This window comes from Nilaparvata lugens, chromosome 10, assembly GCF_014356525.2.
Source record: "Nilaparvata lugens isolate BPH chromosome 10, ASM1435652v1, whole genome shotgun sequence".
NCBI classification, from domain to species: domain Eukaryota; kingdom Metazoa; phylum Arthropoda; class Insecta; order Hemiptera; family Delphacidae; genus Nilaparvata; species Nilaparvata lugens.
In genome coordinates, this window is record NC_052513.1 from 20,780,134 (window position 1) to 20,800,274 (window position 20,141).

The 20,141-nt window shown below is 33.2% G+C and overlaps 2 protein-coding genes across 6 annotated transcripts in view; one reads left to right on the forward strand and one right to left on the reverse strand.

Moving 5' to 3' along the window:
- Window positions 1-153: 153 nt before the first annotated feature.
- Window positions 154-18,876, reverse strand: LOC111047259 (magnesium-dependent phosphatase 1). Of its 2 annotated transcripts, none has more exons than XM_022332973.2 (4): window positions 18,656-18,853; window positions 9,418-9,475; window positions 8,937-9,158; window positions 154-1,271 (listed from the first exon to the last, which is right to left on the reverse strand). In XM_022332973.2, the coding sequence occupies exons 1-4, from the start codon at window positions 18,690-18,692 to the stop codon at window positions 1,085-1,087; spliced, it is 504 nt and encodes a 167-aa protein (XP_022188665.2). In that variant the 5' UTR covers window positions 18,693-18,853; the 3' UTR covers window positions 154-1,084. The 2 variants fall into 2 exon arrangements, with proteins under 2 accessions (XP_022188665.2, XP_022188666.1); XM_022332974.2 differs by lacking the exons at window positions 154-1,271; window positions 8,937-9,158; window positions 9,418-9,475 and adding exons at window positions 13,305-14,245; window positions 16,587-16,805; window positions 17,577-17,640 and having other exon boundaries at window positions 18,656-18,876.
- LOC111047257 (peroxisomal acyl-coenzyme A oxidase 3) overlaps window positions 18,058-20,141 on the forward strand; it is a 35,094-nt gene continuing 33,010 nt past the window's right edge. Inside the window, exons 1-2 of one of the 4 annotated variants that reach the window (XM_022332964.2) lie at window positions 18,058-18,315; window positions 18,803-19,003. The gene's annotated coding sequence lies outside the window, so the exon portion shown is untranslated. Of the gene's footprint in view, window positions 18,316-18,802; window positions 19,095-20,141 lie in introns of those variants that run through there. The other 3 variants (XM_022332968.2, XM_022332965.2, XM_022332969.2) reach the window with 3 other exon arrangements.

The window sequence follows — 20,141 nt, forward strand, 5'->3', positions numbered from 1 at the left end:
TCCGTTGTTTTTAGTAGGATATACGTGATGATCATTACAATATTACATGAGGCAAATCGTAGGCTGATATTTCTTTTCTAATAATATTCTCATAGCATAATGTAACACTACCGTAATAAATATGTAGTTCAAGGTGAATAAAACTTCTTAATATTTATGATATTTTATTATTCAAGTATATATATTTTTGAACATGAGGTACAATGAGTATATTTTTATTTTTGTAAATTTCTCAATAAATTTTTTTAAAGAATAACCCTTCACAACAACAACAATGACAATTAATCAGAAACTTTTCTTCTGTCGCATAAAAATAGTAGAATTGGGGAGTCCAGTCTCACAAGATGCCAATCGGTACTAGCTTGATAATGATATAAACTGTAACGCTAAGAATAGATTTTAAACATTTTATCCCACTTTGTTTTTGATAGTTATATAGTATGAGTGGAAAAACCGTGTACAATATTATTATTTTATTCATCTTTTCTTCCTCTCTTTGCTTGTCATTTTCATAATTTATCAATTTTTCTCCAATTCCCTTGTCTCTCTCCTTCTCCTTATAATCTTCATTGTGCCGTAATAATTTATTCCTTACGATATTTTTGACTGTCTCTTCTACTCTATATTTTTCACAAAGCCTCAATTCTAAGACCTTGTGGTGTTCTTTTCGTTTTCCTTTCCCCTATATCCTAAACTTTCTCTCAATTTTCGGATTTTTATTTCATTTTTCTTACTCTCCATCTCTCGATAAAAAAATAATTTTATCTTAACAACGATTGTCGTAATTATTTATTTAAGGTTTTATTTGTATAATTCTTCACCCTTCGATATTGTTTATACTGTGTTAGTTATTCTTCTATCCCTCTCTCACAAAAACTTCAGTAAAAATATATTTTATGAGAAAGTTGTGTATATAAAAAGTAATACCCGGTAATATAGAAGAATGTAACTGACTTCACTATCAACGTTCTTTCTCTTTGGTTCGATTACTAAAAATTAATTGCACTTAAAGATTAATTTCTCAAGTTCTGATAGCTAGGTTACTAATCTAATTATTCAAGTCTCCCAAATCTCATGTACGGTATTAGTTATCACTCGTAGAAGAAAACTTATTCGCAAATTCTGTGAATCCATTCTCTACAGTCTTTTTGTTTATACCTTCAATTACTTGAAACGTCGTTACTCCCAATCTTTTTACATCCCTCAAGTTTCGTCTGTCATCGTCGAAAAAAAGCATATCAACGAAATCAATGCCTGACTTTCTCTGCAACCTGAAAATGTATGCAAAAATGAAATATGAACTCAAGAAAAGCGTTGATCTCTTATTTCCTATCATTTTTTTATTTTATTAATGTTCAAGCATTCCATCCCGAAAATCTAAGTATTTTTGACTTCGAATATCTAATTTTCTACTCACTTTTGTGGAGTTTCCTTGGAATGCAACGAATGCATGCCTCTCTCATGGAGAGTTTTGTCAGCTATCAGCCTGGTTTTTCATCGGGACTACAAACGATCTTTTTATGGATGATATATTGATCCATGGAATATCCATAAATATTGAGTACCGTAAATGATTTATCTATTAATTATTTATTCATTAATACATTATTCATGATTTGATTTATTATTTATTATTGATTAACATTGAAAGACTTAATTTGTTTGAAAGAAGGAATGTTTTAAGTCATGATAAACATGAGTTATCCAATAGTTATTAAAAAAACAAAAGTCTTACAAATATTTTGACAACTGAAAATATACTGTAAATTACCATATTTTGTAATTATTTTCTAATCCAATCATCTAGTAGTACCGTAGTGAAAATAAATAATAAATATAAATTTATATTTGTCATCGTTGGTAATTGCAAAACCATTACCATAACATAACTATTCAATTAATATACAGTATTAACTTTGTTGTTCAACTAGTGTAATGCTTGTTTTAAATTCATTATTATATTTTTCTCTTCTTTATATATTCTCTAAATTCTCTTTCATCTCAGCTCTGGAAGGTTTCTATTCTGTTTCCAGTACGTTAGCTATAATATCAACTCGTTTATAATTTTCTTTGTGTTTTTATATATTTTTTTAAATAAATACCTGCGCCCAGATCTTAAACCTATGCAGGTATCATTTTCCATCAAATAATTATTCATAATAGACATAGTAATCATTCTGGCAGCAATGTTACTTTCTTTAGTAACCTTAAACCATAGAGAAAGGATAGGATAACCTACAGTATTTGTTTGTCTCTGCTTATACCTATATTTAACATCAACTTGTAATATATGCATGCAAATGCTATAAGTAAGTTAACTCATTGTTTTCTTTTTCTTTGTTTGTATTTTTTCAATAAATTATTATTATTAATCAATAAATTCTTGATTATTTTGATTCAAGTCTATAGTTGGATTTAGTAATATTGTAATTGTATAAATAATACTATTTATAGTATAGTAACTATAGTAAAAGTTGATATTTTAGTTGAGTAGCCTATTAGGAGAGCAATATGTATAATGTAATTGATATTTACATAAATTTTTGTTTTTCCACTGTAATATTACATTTTTTCTCACATTTGAATCGAATCTTCAATTCGAGATCTATGGAACTTTATAGTAAATGTCAGAGTTATCAATAGACGGATAAACTTTTTGATGGAGAATTTATTATCGTAAATGTTTGTTGCATTGTTCCATGATGTCACCGAGGCAGGGTTAACAAATTACTGGATAAATGGTTTATTTAAATAGAATATATGTATAAAAATTTAAAATAACATTTTCAAAATAAAGTTTTATTGAGAACAGATGTAGAATGTGAATTCTAAACTTATAAGTTATAATTTTTTGATGACGTGTCTGTGGAGATCGATATTGAACAGGGCGTTGTCTTTCATGACTGGCAACTTGTGTCTTTTTCCTGTTCGATCTTCTTCTGAAACTAATGGCTGGCTATGTTTGTGTTGTAAAGTTTTGCTCTAAATCATTTTCGTTTATTAATGTTTTAAATTGAGTTTTATATAAAATTTTGTGCTGTTTTGGTCAGATTTAGCGGTTTGTATTGTCAAGCCATTAGCCACTGTGTTTCAACTGTAGCCTAAACTAGATAAGTATTTTTAGTTCGTAATAACTCTGAAATCATTAGTACCCCTGGTGGGACCGAATTACAAAATAAATATGTCCCAAATGGTACACTATGAAATCCCTGGTTATAGAAATTATTAGTGGATAGATATCTTGATAGGTTATGAATGGTTTGTTGCTGAGTGGGAAGTCGGTTCAAGAGAGATCAAGTTTTAATGAATCAGTGCATATTACAAAATGGCAAACATTAGAAATGATCTGAATCTTATAGCATTCTTAACACAAAAGTTTGATGAGCAAAATGCTAGGTTTGATGAGCTAAATGCTAGGTTTGATAAGCAAAATGCTAAGATTGATAATTTAAGACAAGATCAAAGTGCTAGGTTTGATGATATGAAGCAAGAATGTACTAGTATAAGACTAGAGCAGGTTAGTATAAACCTTCTATTGAAAAATGCACATGAAACATTGAAAGATGAAAACAAATTGAAGCAGGATGATAGTAGTGTTAAGTTACAAGATCAACTCATTCAAGTTTCTGACAATGTAGGCCTAGTTACTGTTGTTGAAAAAGTCAACCTTAATGAGATAGTAGAATTGAGTAAAGAAGTAGGTAGGGAGTTGTCTTCACTGAAAGTCAACTATCATGAAAGTAATATTGTTACATTGAAGGTTAGGAAAACTATGAACAAAGTGAATGATTACATGAGACAGGTTTCTGTGGAGGTTAGGAATAATATCAACAAAATGAATGTTGCTTTGAGTCAAGTTGATGAGTTCAACTTTCAACTGAGAATTGAAAAGATGTATGCTATGCATTCTCAAGTGACCATGACGAACTTTTGTAGGCAAAACTGCTTGGTTGAAATAAATGAACCCATGAATAAAATCATGCTATTGAAGAAAACAAAACGCAAAGTTTCCATTGATGTATTAGTATTCAAAGGTTGTTTCAAGTTGCTTATTTACAAGATGATGACTGTGAATCACATGATGAAAGGGTATTCCCCAACACACAATGATTAGGAATCCTGTGTCATGCCAGGATTCAGAATAGCAATGACCGTAAATACTACGTATGGTAAGAGTCCATAATTGTATCTTTTTTCTTTCCTATAGCCTATTTTTCTTGGCCCTTGATCTTTTCAATTTTCGATTCTTTCCTGTCTTTGTGTAATATTCAGTAAATTTCTTCTATGAAGCATATCTTAACCAATCTTGTCCATAGTCATTTAAATTTGTATTTTTTCTGAACTAATATTAGAAGTTGAAATAGTAGCTTATTTTCCTAACTTTTAAATTGTTGATAAAACTCAACTTTTCTAAAATCTATCCATTGTTGTGTAAATAATTGTTTGCTTGTGGTATATTTTCTCATCATGTATCACTTATTTTGAAATGTGTGTTGTTTTAGGGAACTTATAACCCATTATTAATCTTTCTCTTCTTTGTATTGTTTTAGGGAATTTATTTACCCAGTTTTCTTCTTCTCTTGTTTGTATTTTTTAGGGAATTTATTTACCCAGTATTTCATCTTGATCATCTTTGTATCATAATCTTGAAATGTTTATACTTATTATACAGTCTTTAAATTTTAAGTTATTTTAAAAAATAATTGGTTTAATTTAAAACGTTGTGTTATATTATCAATTGAAATGAGTTAAAGGCTAAAATTTTTCTAAAGTGTTTTGTAATTGATATTTTTTTTCAAATTTTAAAAACTGTTTGTTCTATAAATTTTGATATGATTGATTATCGTTTGAAATGGATGCTGGAGTGTATGTAGAATTTTTAGTGGGGTTTGTTGATTAGAATTTTGCTGGTATGTGATTGTTTTTTGAGATGGAAACCCATTATTGCCTAAAGAAGGAATAACAGAGGTTATGACTTAGAGAGGCAGTAATGAGATAATATTTTTTGTGTTGATTGCCATAGATGCAAAAATAATGATTAATAATGTTGATTGCCATAGACGCAAAATGATGATTACTGATGAATATGTTTTGAATGGTTTCTTGTTTAATGTTTGATAGTAAAGTTTTGTCATGAAATGTAGTTTGTGTTTAGAACATTGAAGAGTCGAAATAAACTATAGTATCCAACAAACGATGATTAATAATATTAAATAATTTGCTTTTTATACAATTTTTGAACAAAATTAAAACTAAATAATTTTGAAACCCTGAATGATAAATCATAAATGTGAAATGAACATGCTATAAATGAAATGTTATATTAAATAATAATGAAATGCAAATATATTATGAAATGATTGAATAGAAGACCATATGTCTGAAATTATTGAAATATGTATTGAAATTAAATTTTTGTTGTGTTGTTATGATGTTTGTTTTTTACAATTTTGATAATGATACAGGGTGTTATGAAATTATATTTCTATTTTGAAGAATGGATTAAAATGTTGATATTTGAACAGTGAATAAATGAATGATTTTTTTTTTTTAATTTATCATTGATATGTCCATATTTCACAATTTATGTATTGCTGACTGTATAATAAGATGTTAACAAATTTCAATTTTATATATATTTAAAATTAATTTTATGTGTATTAGATTGTATTGATAGCCTAATCAAGTTTTTCTTCTTAGTTTATAAGCATTTTAAGATAACAGGTACAGCACAGACATTAACATTGAAATAGTTATCATGTGAATCTCGAAATCAGTAACAAGTGAACGCCATGAAGAGTGTTAAGAACATTTGGGTGATTTTCAAACTAGTGTGACATATCTACGCCTAAATCTACGCTGCGGCCTAAACCAAATGCCAACAACAAAAATCAATGCCAATGCCTGCGCCAATGCCAATAGCTACGCCAATGCCAAAATCTGCGCCAATGCCAACAACAAAAATCAATGCCAATAGCTACGCCAATGCCTGCGCAATGCTGATGCCAAAATCTGCGCCAATGCTGATGCCAACAACAAAAATCAATGCCAATGCCTGCGCCAATGCCAATAGCTACGCCAATGCCAAAATCTGCGCCAATGCCAACAACAAAAATCAATGCCAATAGCTACGCCAATGCCTGCGCCAATGCTGATGCCAAAATCTGCGCCAATGCTGATGCCAACAACAAAAATCAATGCCAATGCCTGCGCCAATGCCAATAGCTACGCCAATGCCAAAATCTGCGCCAATGCCAACAACAAAAATCAATGCCAATAGCTACGCCAATGCCTGCGCCAATGCTGATGCCAACACCAAAATCAACGCCGATGCCTGTGCTGATGTCAATGCCTGCGCCAATGCCAATGCCAATGCCTGCGCCAATGCCAATATTAACGCCGATGCCAAAGCCGACACCAAAGCATACACCAATAGCAATGCCAATGCTTATTGCTGACTCTGTATCTCAAACTTCAACACTACTGCATTACCTGGAGGTAATTGCCATCCATGTTCACATTCACAACTTTGAATTCAGAAGAACAGTCACAGTATCATGAAAGAATTGATTCAAAAAATCCCCTCCTAAATTATTCCTGTATGCAGAACTCTAAACCTTGAAAGCTGAAAATATCAAAAAACCAAACCTTACCTAAATTAATCCTCACCTAAATTAATCCTGTATGCAGCGTCTATCTCTTTTCCAAAAAACGAATTACATTGTCATTTCAAGCCTGAAATGTACATTGTATAATTACAAATATGATACAAAATTTATGTGACTCTGTATCGAGTTTGGAATGCAGCCGTCTACTACAAACATGAAGCAATGCTAACTGAGATGTCACCTGTATCGAGTTTGGTATGCAGCCGTTTACTACAAGCATGAAGCAATGCTAACTGAGATGTCACCTGTATCGAGTTTGGAATGCAGCCGTCTACTACAAATATGAAGCAATGCTAACTGAGATGTCACCTGTATCGAGTTTGGTATGCAGCAGTCGACTACAAGTATCAGCCCAACACTACGTGCATCCAGATCAGCCCAACACTTAACGTCATCACATTGGAGTCACACTTAACTGAAAATCATACTGAGTGCCTTAACGGACTGTTTTCCAAAATGTGCATCAATAAAATCAACCGCGTCAATAGTGAAAGAAATGAACATTTTTTGATTTATTGAAATTTTATGTGAAAATTAAATGTAACAATTCATCAATTCATTTAAAAAAAAAAAATAATAATAATAATAATTTTTTTATTCAACATACTAAATTTTTTTTATGCAATAAAAATTGAATTTTTCTATCTATTAAATTTATGTGCAATTTCAAAAAAAAAAAAACTATTCTTTACATATTAAACTTTCTGTTGAGATATTTTTCTTTAAATTATAAAGCTAAATCAAAAGTAATATTGATATTCTATATTTTGAGATATTGTTTGGAAACATATAACAAACGCTATTGATGAATTTTTATAATAATTTTCAATATTTTTGGATGACATGTAATGTTTTTCTAGAAAAAATTGTTACTGTTCTCAAATTTAAATTTCAACAATTTTCATTAGGGTCAATGTAAATTTTTTTCTTTAAATTTTCAAACAGTAAAATTTTTTTTATGTCAAGAGGGGGGTATTTGTAATATTACATTTTTTCTCACATTTGAATCGAATCTTCAATTCGAGATCTATGGAACTTTATAGTAAATGTCAGAGTTATCAATAGACAGATAAACTTTTTGATGGAGAATTTATTATCGTAAATGTTTGTTGCATTGTTCCATGATGTCACCGAGGCAGGGTTAACAAATTACTGGATAAATGGTTTATTTAAATAGAATATATGTATAAAAATTTAAAATAACATTTTCAAAATAAAGTTTTATTGAGAACAGATGTAGAATGTGAATTCTAAACTTATAAGTTATAATTTTTTGATGACGTGTCTGTGGAGATCGATATTGAACAGGGCGTTGTCTTTTGTGACTGGCAACTTGTGTCTTTTTCCTGTTCGATCTTCTTCTGAAACTAATGGCTGGCTATGTTTGTGTTGTAAAGTTTTGCTCTAAATCATTTTCGTTTATTAATGTTTTAAATTGAGTTTTATATAAAATTTTGTGCTGTTTTGGTCAGATTTAGCGGTTTGTATTGTCAAGCCATTAGCCACTGTGTTTCAACTGTAGCCTAAACTAGATAAGTATTTTTAGTTCGTAATAACTCTGAAATCATTAGGCTTGTAAGTTATTGTTCTTTGTATATTTCTGTGTTTTGCCAAAATTTTCATCTGAAGATTATAAGTTAATTTGCTCTGAAAACTGGATTTCTCATTCATAGGCAATAGATCCATTCACAGTTTATCAAGAATCTATTTTATTGGAGCCGACAACTTTCCTTAGGTGATAGGTGTTAAATGCTATTCCAACCGTTTAAGGAAAAATTGGTAGCACGGCACCACCCAAAAAAATAGTTTTATTCGGGGCTAGTTGAATAACACTAGAATACGATCAATAAACTCTATACCGTATGTTCACTCGGATAAGCGACGTGCACTCAGTAGGTACCCTGTTGGAAGGGTGATCACTTGAGGATTACTCATGAACTGGTGTTAATTACTTTGACAATTAGCCAAGTCTCTGAATCAGAAAGCATAATTCTGATTGAAGCAACGCTGGGCGCGAAAGGGTAAAAATAAAATCTAAATTGGAAATTACATTTTTAAAATGGTGTTTTTAGTTTTGGGTTGGAAATTTCCTAAAAACGTTTTTCACATGTCTCCAGAATACTGTAACACCGTATTATGATTGTATCTAAGTTTATACGGTTTTCCTCAACAAACTCAGAATGAACACAAATATGATTTGAGCGCAGAAAGATTTGCCTCTGGAAGTATTTTCATGAAATATACAAATTAAGTCTTCAAACAACTTACATTCGGAAGTGAGGAATCTTATAACCAGGATAAATTTTCACAAACGTGAAAAGATTGTAGATTTGTAAGAAATGCAACACTTGGTAGGCGCCAGCGATGTCTTTGATTCTAGACGCCACCGCTAAGCAATGCTTCTCATCTCTCAATGTTTGAAGGGTTTCAAGAACTTCGGGAAATAGCTTCAGTTCATTTGTGTTAGATCCGTCAACCACTCTACCATCACTGTAAATTCGAACATAATATGTTATTCAATTAGCCTAATTGAAAATTAAAACTCTGTAACTCTAAGTATACGATATTTCTCTATTCATTTATTAATAGACGATACATACAATTCAGGTACTAACTTTGAGTAGATGTTACAGTATTTATATTATCCTAATCGATTATTACTTCAAATTCCCTTACACTTGAAACGTGCTTAGAATTGTTCAAAATAGCATCAAATTCAACATCTATGGGCTAACATGTCACTATTTACCTCTTTCTCCGGAAAGGGAAAACACATTCATCTATTTTAAAAGGCCATAAAGTGTGATCTGAAACAGAATATTAAAACTATCAAAAAGGAGATTATTTCCCGCTTTTAAATCCTTCAAAAAAATTAATTACAAAAAATAATGCTTCTTTTATCATGTTTTCATTTTTCCTCATATAGGCCTAATCTAATCTCAACTCTATAGTTCACTTCCAATAGTTTAAAGCTGGATTTTTTAGGGAACAAAGTCAATCAAAATCAATTTTTGGTCAGTTTGTGAGGGGGTTTTCAATAAGCATTTGGTAAGACACATAAAGTAACACTCCAGGGGATGATTTTTCAAAAATCCTCAATAACGATTTTTGCTCACTTCTTCACCACAGAGAAAAATGTGAAAACATTAGTTACATTGAAAATATTAGGTGCGTTCTCTTGCCATCAGTATCAACTTAAAATCTTTCCTGGATATTTCTGGTATTTATTCTCCGGAATGTTCAATAAGATAGTATTTCAAATAAATTATAAAGAGCTATACAGTCTTTTTATGTTAAAAATGATCAAAAGTCGATCTCCCGTCTATGTTTCCTTTACTATGTTTCTCATTTATTGAAATATTTAGTGATTGGCCCTAAACTATAGAGACTGATTATATAAATTATTATTTATTTATTTATCAGGTTAGGTTTTATTATAGTCTCTATAGCCGGAACCAGAATAAAATTAAAAAGGTACTAGTAGTTCTATGTGAATCCATGATGATGAGCAAAAAGATCAGCCAGAGATATAATGATGGTGATTAGTGACATGAATGCAAAAGTAGGAGCCAAGTCTCTGACAGATGTAAGGAACAAAAGAGGTGCTAATGTTAGGAGTGATCACCTCTTGATGCTTGCTGAATTTAAATTGAAAATTGTGTCAGCACGGAAAAAATTTCCGAAAACAAGTAAAGGCTTTGATGTGGCAAAGTTACGCAGCAGACAGGTAGAGGATGCCTTTAAAGTTGAACTTAGAAACAAGTATGAAGCCCTAACTCAGCATTCATATGGAGATGAGGATGTAGAGCATGTGTGGAAGAGTGTGAAGGATTGCTATGAGGAGACCTGTATAAAAGTTCCAGGACGCAAAAATTATAGGAAAAAAGAATGGATGTCTGAGCTTACTTGAAATCTTATAGAAGACAGAAAAGCAAAGAAGGGCCTTCTAAATGCAAGTAAAACTCGCCTCCAGAGGAGACAAGCCCAAGCAGAATACAATGCCATTGAAAAGGAAATAAAGAAAAGTGTTAGAAATGACCACCGCAGGTTTGCAGATGAGATGGCAACAAAAGCAGAGGAAGCAACTAGAAAAGGGGATAGCAAGGAGCTGTATAACATTACAAGGACCCTCTCAAAGAACAAGGCCAGAAAGAATAGACTGTCAGAAGTAAAACAGGCGAGCTTCTCACAAATATTGAAGATCAACTGCAGAGATGGCGGGAGTATTTCATGGAATTGTTGGGTAGTGGAAACCTGGAAGGTGGAGAGGAAGATGTGCAACCGTTTGAGGAGGACCCTGCAATTCTTGTCCATAGCCCTACAAAAGATGAGATCAAGATGGCTCTGAATGAATTAAAGAGAGGCAAAGCACCGGGACTAGATAATATGGCACCAGATGTAATGAGGGTGGATGTAGACCTGACAGCAGATATACTCCAGCCGCTCTTTCACAGGATATGAACAGAAGGAAGTGTCCCATAGGATTGGAAAAAAGGACTGATAGTAAAGATTCCAAAGAAAGGTGACACCTCCAACTGTGACAACTGGAGAGGAATCACATGAAAAGTCTTGTCGAGGGTCATTTTAAATCGAATCAAGGACTCCATAGAAAGAAAACTGCGAAAAGAGCAAAAAAACACCGAAAAACCGTGTTCCGAAAACACCGCAGCTGCGTTGATTTAATAAACACATTGAGAAACATCTTGGAGCAAAGTAATAAGTAGCTAGTATGAATGCTAGGTACTGCAAGAAGGAAAGATTACCCAGCCATTCCTAATAAAATCAGGTGTTCGTCAAGGTTGCGTGCTGTCACCAACATTGTTCCTGCTGGTATTGGATCGGGTCATGAGGAATGTACAGGCAGGGAGAAGGAGAGAGCTGCAGTGGGGTTTAAGACAGAGGCTGGAAGACCTGGACTTTGCTGACGATATTTGCCTATTAGCCCAGCGTTCCAGAGACATGGAAGAGAAACTGCTTAGGCTAGAAAAAGAAGCTGCAAAAGCAGGTCTCTGTATTAATAAGAAAAAGACAAAGGAAATGAGATCAAATGCAGCAACAGATCGGCAGTTTGAAGTGGGTGGTACTCGCTTCCAGACTGAAGTCTCCTTTGTTTATTTGGGGAGTGCAGTGACCAAGACTGGGGGCACTGATGAAGATGTTGGAAGCCGAATTAGCGAATGGTGCCTTCATCCAATTGAACAAGGTATGGAAAAACAGAAATATATCTAGGATAACAAAAATTCGGATTTTCAATACCAACGTGAAATCAATGCTTTTATACGGATATGAAACATGGAAGATCACTGGGCGAATTGTAGGGCAGCTGCAGACCTTCATAAATCGATGTTTACATCGCATCATGTGCATCTACTGGCCAGAGGTGAATCAGAGAGAGATGACCAATGAGATGAGCCAGAGCTGACCAATGAGAATCTCTAGCAGTTAGCAAATCAATGTCCAATCCAAGAGGAACTGAAAAGGAGAAAATGGAGATGGATTGGGCGCACATTGAGAAAAGAAGACGGTGCGATTGAGAAGGCTGCATTGAGCTGGAACCCCCAGGGATCACGCAGACAAGGACGCCCACGGATGACATGGAGAAGAACGGTCGAGGCAGAATACAGGCAACAGGGAAAGACTTGGGCAGAGGTTAAGAGGCTCGCAGCCAATAGAGATAAGTGGAGAACATTTTCGGATGCCCTATGCTCCTCAAGGAGCCAAAGGAACTACTGTAAGTAAGTTCTATGTGAATACTAATTCCATTTATTTATTGTGATTAAGCGGGTAGTTCCAGATCCATATTTCTGTCAAGTTAATTTAGCTGTTCAAATTGATTTTAACTATTTCAAGTCAATTTTCTATTGTTTAATTCGTTATCTCTGGTTTTATTTAAATACTGGACATAAATTGGAGACGATTTCTCCTGTCCGTCCGCATATGACCGATAAGCGAGAGCTATATACTTTATTTATCATAAGACTGTTCTATTTTCAGTCGAAAATGTCCTGTGAATCGTTAGGTTACGTTAGTGGCTGGCCTTAGTTTTTATATACGTGACAACTCAAACTTTTCTCAGCAACATCTGGGAATCCAAAAGGATCAATACTTTATTCTCTGTATTACAACAATCTTGATTGTGAATTGCAGATCTATATTTATGAGCTTAATTTTATTCATTATTTTTACAAGAGATGACTAAAAAAGACACATTCCGGTAGTTCGGAACCTACTAACAATTACTGAAGGTCCATTTATCTCTTCATCATCCCTCCCACCTCAAGGCCTAGAGCTCATGTACACATCTTTAACTAAATAGAAAAATAAAGCTGTTCTAATCGATGTTTTATTGCACGCAAATAATCAAAACAAATTGAAAGCAAGAATTTTAGTGAAGTCATTCATTTTATACTCTCAGGATAATTACCAGGATAAGGACAGGGAATGTATGGTTGGATGAGTAGAAATATGCTTATAAGTGGAATCCTAGACATAAGATCGCTTGATCTTCCCTTATAGAGACAGTAGTATTTCATTCATTCAAAATTATTTTTCTCTATTACATTTGAATACCTTCTCGACGTGTCAAGTTTTCAATCTCTAATTTTAAGAATGAATAATAATCACAAAAACAATAACCAATGATGAAAAAATAATCATTTATTCAAAAATACACTTTGTGCCAAGAAACAATACAAAAACCAATTGTCTTTGAGACAATAACACCTATAGTTTGAAAAGATATTAAAGCATTATAGCATTGTACTTCTGAATTACAATAATTGAAAAAATGAGATTAGATTCTCAACAAGTGTTTTAGAATAACTTGATTGAGACAATTCATATTTTTTTAATATTGCAGAGGCGGATGAAGGTGTGATGTAAAGCCAAGCATCAGATCACGATATAGAACTAAGGCGACAAAGCCGATTTCATAAATAGTAAAGGAAGGTTTAGAAACACCATTTGAAAGAGGGAGAAATAGAATAATTAATTGGTCATGGAAAAATAATTTTTAATGTCAGTCATGAGTAGATGAGAGCAAATTAAGATTCAATTTGAGAATGTACATTTGTTTGAATCATTATCCTTTACACCACACTCGAGAATGATCATTCACAAATCAAATATTAATAACATTTATCATTTTTGTGAAAATTTAGTGATAACAAATCACAAGTCCTAACGACTACAGACTGAAGTAGCCAAAAAACTGTAAAAAATATTTCATAATATTTAGGCTAGTGATGGTATGTGACATTTTCACTATAATAACCTGAATTTTACTGGTTAAACATTACTTCTACTGTAATCACTTGGTTTCTGTACCTATTTAATTTTTATAGCTAATGATTCTTGTTGAATATATCACAGAATTGGAATATGTTATTATGTAGGTTAATAGATTTCACTTAGATTTATTGGCGAATCGTTTCAATCCTTTGTCCAACTCATCCATGCTCATCCCATCCTGAACCAATATACAAGTCGCACCCAACTTGGAAACATCCACTATATTCCGGTTTTCATCATCAAAAAACAACATATCTTCGTAGGGTAGTCCAGTATTTTTCTTGAATCTGAAAATAATCATGATAACTTTAATGTTGAATCTTTCCTCTGTCTCCTTGAATCGTAATAAGAGTAACAATCTGAGTAAATAAATATATCTTTATTAAAAAAACAGTATCAATCAAAACGTTGATTAGGTATAACAGGAGTTAGGTGTAATTAGTTTAAACGGAAAATTCATAATAATAGGAGTGTACTATATCACTACATTATTATTATTATTATTTTTTTTTTTGAAGGGACGGATTCAAGGATCCAAAGGTTCAATGAACCCACACACGTCAACCGAAGCTTATTGTGTTACCAAGTAATATGTTAGTTAGGCAAACCAATACCTGTGTCCTTTACAAAAACTAGGGGTTTTTCCCTATGCTAACATCCCATTCATCACCTGGTTGCTTGTCGCAATCCCGTGTGATATGCTTGGCAGTCTCTTCAGACTGATTAGTCCTCCGGACCTACGTGAGTTCCACTTCTGGCCTTCTTTGAAGGTCCTTCCGCTGAGGAAGGGGTGGCCAAGTTGCCTCTAGGGCGCCTGGCCATCCTTGACTCAGCTTCTTCACGCACATTTGTGCCTGGAGTTTCACCCATCTCTGGTCTCTTGAGTTTTTTCTTTTTGCTCCTCTGAAACTTCGCAGGATCGAAAGCCTCACCTCTCCCAAGAATTTTTGCCTAAATGGCCGCCTTTCTTCGAGCAATGGTGAGGTTTGGTCTCTCCACCCACAAACTCGTGACGTACGTGAGTTCCACTCCTGGCCTTTTTTCAGGTCCTTCCGCTGAAAGAGGGGACGCCAAACTGCCTCTAGGGCGCCCAGCCACCCTCTTGACCCACATTTATGCCTGGAGTTTCACTCATCTCTGGTCTCTTGAGTTTTTTCTTTTTGCTCCTCTGAAACTTGGCAGGATCGAAAGCTTCACCTCTCCCAAGGATTTTTGCCTAAATGGCCGCCTTTCTTCGAGCAATGGTGAGGTTTGGTCTCTCCACCCACAAACTCGTGACCTACGTGAGTTCCACTCCTGGCCTTTTTTCAGGTCCTTCCGCTGAAAGAGGGGACGCCAAACTGCCTCTAGGGCGCCCAGCCACCCTCTTGACCCACATTTGTGCCTGGAGTTTCACCCATCTCTGGTCTCTTGAGTTTTTTCTTTTTGCTCCTCTGAAACTTGGCAGGATCGAAAGCCTCACCTCTCCCAAGAATTTTCGCCTAAATGGCCGCCTTTCTTCGAGCAATGGTGAGGTTTGGTCTCTCCACCCACAAACTCGTGACTTATGTGAGTTCCACTCCTGGCTTTTTTGTAGGTCCTTACGCTGAAGGAGGGGTCGTCAAATTGCCTCTAGAGCACCTGGCCACCCTCGACTCAGCCTCTTGACCTACATTTGTGCCTGGAGTTTAACCCATTTCTGTTCTTGGGTTTTTCTTTTTGCCTCTCCGAAACTGTCCTGATGGGGCAGATTCCGTGGGTTTGAAGGCAAGGCAGCCTCTGGAGTTGCCTTGGGGTCCCTTTTAGTCGCCTCCTACGACAAGCAAGGATACTGTGGTGAATTCTGGTTTTCAACACATTCTTGAGTACGATGTTCGATTCAAAGCTCCCACAACCCACAAGGGGCAGTGCACTATAAGTTCTATTGCAGAAATGCATATCCTTTAATAGCTGATGAAGAAAATTGGCTCTACAGCTTATCAAAAAAGACAGCTTCTACAGCTTCTAGTTTCTAGATAACTGTAACCATTAAAATCACTTTCTTGTAGTGAAAAATAATTTAGTTGACTGTAAGCACGACCTATTCAAACTATTGTTGGAATTTAGTGAAAAGAGCTGTAAAGATTATTTGTCACTCCCTTCTTATGCGAGTGCTTGTAGAAGTAAATAATATGTACGGAGTAATGCAGGATGTTACTAGAAAAGATAAGATGATTCAACAAATAACAAACATTTTTCAATGGTCTGGAGAAGAATCTATATTTTTCCATTAGAAACTAAAGTAAAGTGATGATTTTAATGTTTTGCTGGACCTTAAATTTCATAATTGAAATAATAGAACTGGAGAATGCTACTTTAATCAAATAGAACAGAAAACAGAAAACATTGAAAACAGAATCCATCCTCCAATCAAATACATTCCTAAAAATTATTCTCTTTAATTTACGTCTTTTCAATAACTTGTATAGGCCTATACGTATTTGAAATAAGTCTTTTCAATTAGCTGTTATCTCCTTCAATACAAAAGCAATATTTTCATTGACATTGTTCATCCTCAAATAAAATCAATTGTAGACATTTATAATTTGTCCCAATAAAAAAAACAATGAAATACTATATTTAGTTTTTTGTCCTATAATATTTACAAACCTGCTGAAATGTGTAGTTTTATCTCCAGGATAGATTTCTTTGTACTTGAAATATTTGTCCCAATCGAGTAAATGGAGAAGACTCTTAGCGCCCTCTATCTCTCCAGTCCTGGATGCTACTCCCAATGTATAGTTGTTGTCATGTAGATGCTGAAGCATTTTTGGAACTTCTGGGTAGATTTTTATCTTTTTACCATGCCGGTCAATAATATTTCCAGTCCTACAAAAATAAATATCAACATGAACATAATATTAATATTAAAACCACAAAGTTGACAAATGTATTGTATATATAAAAAAATAAAAAAGCATTGTGATTTTTTAACTTTACAAATTTATTTTCTAGTACCGGCATAGCTCAAGTTGTAATAAACACAATTTTTTTCTCTTCAACCGTTTTGGATGATCCTACAATATATTAATTCATGTCAGATTTTATAAATAACAGGGAAATCAAATCATTAATTTTTATAAGCAAGAAATACAATACAATATTATTTTGTGTGTCTGAAATAATGATTTCAAGCTTTTGCACTATTTTTAAAGTTAGTTTATTGGTTTTTGTTACTCCACAGCTGAAGATGATTCATGTCCTAATTAAGTTATTATCTTTATTAAAAAATGTTTTGAAAATGTATATTACTCTACTAATTCAGGCTCTGCAAAATCAGTGGAGTCCCTCAAGGTCTAATAAATACATTACAAAAATTAATATAGAATAGGCCTATTCATTTCATTTAATGGGACTACATAAAAGTTTAATAACATATAGCCTAGTACCCTATTTCTTTTAGACACAACTAGTTTCGACCGATCACTTTATAATGATTTGTTCTGAAAATTAATAATGGCGTGATCAGCCAAAACTATTTGTGGCTTAAAAAAAGGGGTACCAACTAGTAATCATATATGTAATTGAATTTATTATTATAGATAGATTATTATAGATATAGATGTATACGCATTTAGAGAATGTAAAAAGTAAACTTACTTTGGATCCTTTTTGAATGGTGGAGTGACATGAGTGTCAACCCAGAAAGGCCAAAGTGTGTAATCTGTAAAAAGTTCAAGAAAAGAAGTTATTATTACTTGCTACAATTTTTTAATTGAATACTCAAAGATTTTTAAGCAACTATAGATTATGTGAGGAACTAATATATAATGAATTTATCATTATGGCTGATGTAGAAAATATCATTGAATAATATTACAATTTTTCAAGTGAAACCTACTATTAGCAAACTTAACATTCAACTTAATGTAAAAATGATAATTACCTCACATAGGCTACCGGTAAATAAGATGAGAAACTGCTAAATCATGAAGACAAAACAAAAATTCTCTGTTTCATATATTTATTCTATAAGTATTATTTTCAGTGCTGTAAATGTTGGATCAGTTGAATAAGAATATTGTATAAACAACAAAAGGTCTATGAATAACCTTCAACAAAAACCGCGAGGTCAAAGTATAATTATTGCAATACCGTATCATGGCACCAATTGTCATTAACTCTCTTATTACAAATTTATTAATGTATCGTATTTGAAGTTTGTTTGGTTTTGTAAAACAGTGCAGATCAAGTTTTAAAGTACTCTGATTAGTTGTTAAACATAACACACTATTCAAATAGACTATCATTGTTAGATTATAAAAAATAATGATAGTTTCTGTTTAGGCTACCTATCTGTTTTACTTATCAAATCAAGCTACTGGTAAGATAACTCTGGGTAAGCTTAAAAGAGTTACCAATAAAAATGTAGGCACATAATAATATTTATTATTAGGCTACCTACATTACCGAAGATATAAGCAACTGGTGGGCTTGGAATTCTAAAAACATGTTATGAATAATGTTTAATAATCTATCAACACAAATATCATATTCTATAGACATAGAAATATTTCAGTTGAAAAAAATAGCAACTTCTATTTAGGGGTTAGGGCCTAGTTTACATGCAAACAAGTGATTATCATGAATCATAGCACGTGAATTAAGTCACTAGAAAATCTGTTTTACATAATATTAGAATAATCAATTCTAACGCGAATCGGTTCTTTACAACTCACCCAAGTCAAAAACTATTAGTTTAGGAATCCTAGCCATTTCTGTTCAACGTTAGGTATGCAAGCAATGACTAAAAATTTATTCGCCAACAAAATCTAAGAGATCAATTTAATAATCAATTTAAATCATTTCTCTTTTTTCTTTTGCAGGTAGAATATATTATATAACCTCTAAATTCGAACGAAATTGCGATGACTTGCGAGTAGCCGACCACGGCAAATCGACTATAGTAATAGTAGACAATCGATAATTTGGTATCGATCATTCAAAAATCGACAGATTTTGAATGAGATGACAGAAGACAGAAGGAAACAAAGTGAAAAGTGACAAACAAGTGACAGCTTAAAAAAGTAAGTGAATAACTTTCAATTAATTAATCTGATGTTATCTCATGTCCTAATTATGGGATAGTTGTATCATTATAGATTATCAAAAAGAAAGGTAAGCTGTTTCTCATTCATTATAATTATATTTTCTGATAAAAACTTCAATCTTGTATTTGAAAAATAGCCTAGGCCTAAAGTAAGGTTACTTTTTACATCATAGGCTACCTAAAAACTTAAGTTAATATGTAGTTTTTATAATCTATTCGGATTATAATAGATACTTTTAAAACATATTTCTTGAGCATTCTTTTTTTTATTCAATTGAAATTTAGAAAAACCTTCAATGTTGGTTTTTCTGGCTTTCTCAAAGTCTAAATCTATAGTTTGCATTACAGTACAGTAATAAAGAATGCTTACAAAAAAGTAGATTTTTTTTACCATGATTATATTCTTCTAGATGGCAACGAGCTCTTTGAAAAAAACCGTTTACATGTTTGTAGAAGCAAAGCCATTATTCCTTCCTCGAATTCAAATAAATTAAATGTACCACAAGGGGTGCTTCCGGTGCTACAAGGTTCAGTACTTATAGCGCCTGCTGCTGTTATGGTTGACGATAGATGGCTTTTGCACCTAGATGTTTGTAGCATGCATTATGCTTGTTACACCACCATCATTGGTCAGCAATCATACTTTAGGCAATGAAAAATAAGAATAAAAAAAACTATTGCTAGGCTATGACTTTTTGTGATCTAACAAAAGCCTTCGATTGGGTCTCCCATGATATACGGTACTGTTGCAGAGCTACCTTATGGATCTCAGACATGATGTGACTATTGATAGAGCAAATCTAACTACACATCAACTTTGAAGTTCCGCAGTGTTTAATTCTCAGCCATCTGCCTTTACTTATATATATAGGTCTAAATTATCTCAGCATGGAGTTGAAAGTGGTAATCCCGTCCTGTCCCCAAACCTATGGATTGGGGTACAGTTAAGATTTAATTCACGAAAACGTCGACAACCCCAAAAGTAAGTCTTTAATTTGCACTAACCTTGGAACTGACGAGGAAGTGGACTGTATCTCGTGTGTAGAAGTTACTGCTGACGATATCCTGTCTTTATGCGTAGGCCTATATGATATTGCACATATATCACGAAACGA

Coding starts and splice junctions, on each gene's coding strand:
- LOC111047259 (XM_022332973.2), bottom strand. CDS start 18,692: ATGGCTAGGATTCCTAAACTAATAGTTTTTGACTTGG. Junction 9,476..18,655: donor ACTAATAGTTTTTGACTTGG/GTGAGTTGTAAA, acceptor ATTCTGTTTCAG/ATCACACTTTATGGCCTTTT. Junction 1,272..8,936: donor AAGATTCCTCACTTCCGAAT/GTAAGTTGTTTG, acceptor ATACATTTTCAG/GTTGCAGAGAAAGTCAGGCA.